Source organism: Pundamilia nyererei, unplaced genomic scaffold (assembly GCF_000239375.1).
Source record: "Pundamilia nyererei isolate P.nyererei 1_Seehausen unplaced genomic scaffold, PunNye1.0 scaffold00067, whole genome shotgun sequence".
Lineage (NCBI taxonomy): Eukaryota > Metazoa > Chordata > Actinopteri > Cichliformes > Cichlidae > Pundamilia > Pundamilia nyererei.
Window position 1 is genome coordinate 2770942 of NW_005187468.1, and position 1910 is coordinate 2772851.

At 38.8% G+C, this 1910-nt stretch overlaps 1 protein-coding gene across 1 annotated transcript in view; it reads right to left on the bottom strand.

Moving 5' to 3' along the window:
• The window catches only part of LOC102195883 (mitochondrial import receptor subunit TOM40 homolog), a 10470-nt gene that overhangs the window by 1564 nt on the left and 6996 nt on the right, over positions 1 to 1910 (bottom strand). The window contains exons 6-8 of the mRNA XM_013911608.1: positions 1621 to 1743; positions 1388 to 1464; positions 367 to 469 (exon numbers count right to left, since the gene is read on the bottom strand). Of these exons, the coding sequence (XP_013767062.1) occupies positions 367 to 469; positions 1388 to 1464; positions 1621 to 1743 (303 nt within the window). The remainder of the gene's footprint in view (positions 1 to 366; positions 470 to 1387; positions 1465 to 1620; positions 1744 to 1910) is intronic.

The window sequence follows — 1910 nt, forward strand, 5'->3', positions numbered from 1 at the left end:
GTTAAGCTTAACGCGGGAATGCTTTACAAACATTAAGAGATGAACTTACACACTTGCTTTATTTCTCTTAGGGATAACTTCCTCGAGATGAAATGCAGGTTTGGTAGCGAGGCTCCAAATACACACAGATGCTCTATCACGTGATGCATACTGCTGCGAAGTGCAACGGTTATGAGCCGAGTTACGCCATGTCGCAAGTTTTGAGAGGTGCTTTTTTGATATTTAATGGATCGGATTACATTTTTTATTTCTGTCCGATATCCAGTCCAGTAATTTACGTCAGTATCGGACCGATACCGATACGTAATATCGGATCGGTCCATCTCTAGTTCTTACTGATTGTTACAACTTGTGTACGGTATTTACCTTTAAAGAGCAAATTTGCTTTGGGGAGGTCCAACTGGTAACCAAAGGATGTTGTTGTGTCTTGCATCCTCGTGTTGGCTTCAAATTCAACTCCTACCTGCAACTGTGAAAGAAGAAATTTAAAGTACATGTAACATTAAGTCTGTTAATTCAATATTAAAGTACCCATATGCACATTGCACGTGTGCAAAATATTTTCAAAGCCAAAATCAGCAGACTTGCAAAAAATATATTCCAGAATTTAGATGTTGTTACTCACATCAGAGTTAAGGCCAGTTAACTGAATGTGGAGTAGAAAATCAAAACAACCCCAAAACACTGTTTTGCTAGGATTCCCAACACTGCAAACTGTTCACGCCAAATGTGTCATTTTAAGGACAACACAGAACAACACAGGATTTACTTCACCTGTGATTTTTGCAAAAAAAACAAAAAAAAAAACCCCTCAGTTTATTTGTTCCTTTATCCAGACTCCAATGTGCAGCAGTCAAACCCACAATAGAGTCTCATCAACACTCTTTGCAAAATTTTACCAACATTCATAATCTTTGACCATCAGAAGCAAAATTGTCTCTGATGTTAATATATGGTTGTGAATTGCTCAATCTCTCTGGCTGCATGCGTTTTTGACTTATTGTTTTTATTGTAAAAATGTATTATGTGCACAGGAGAAAGAAGCCATTGCTTATCTAAAGTACATTTGCAAGTTACAGGGATTTTCTTGTAAACGTCCCTCATGATTCTCTAGACTTTGGCTATGCACTGGATGAAAGAAGAGAATCTTTTTGTTGTGTTTTTTTCGTTTGAGCTACAAAACATTTTAACCATTACTGTTAAAGACAGTTACAGGTGGTTATGTTGCCCGCAAAATTATGACAGGTTTGGCATTGTGTCAGTGATGGCCTCAGGAGGCCAAACTTCCACATGCCCAAGATGAAATCCTCAGATCCACTGTGAGGATTTATGCAAGTGTAGTGTGACCTGAGTAGTATAGCAACACAATTTAACTGAAGTTAGATACCTGATCATTGGCTTTGTGATAGTATGTAGCATGAGCTCCTGCTCCTCCCAAAGTCAACGTAGCAACATAGTTTTCACCTGTGGAGTTTTTAAAAAAAGGCGGGGAGAATTACTAATCCATCTCTTAAATAGCTCACATTTTACCATACCCTTAAAGCTTCATGATAAAATATATAAATTTTAGCACAACGTAGTCTTGCAGTGCAGAATGTGAATCTTAAAGAGCGATTTTACCTGTGTACCTGCCCAAGAGAGAGGTGACCACTCCTTCCTCCCCTGGTCTCCTGTGATACACAAGCTCTCCACCGAGAGTCAGTGCTGGAGTAATAGACTGAAGATAGTGGGCCACCAAAATGCCTGCAGCAGTAAAAAGCATCTATTACAAATACAGATTATATTTTCTTTTGAGACACATTCCCGTTGTACACTTTTTTATATTTTCTAAGCCGTATGTCATGTGATTGCCTGCTCAATGCACTGAGCTAAACTGGCACCCACAGAGGATGTTTGTAGTCTATAAGCAC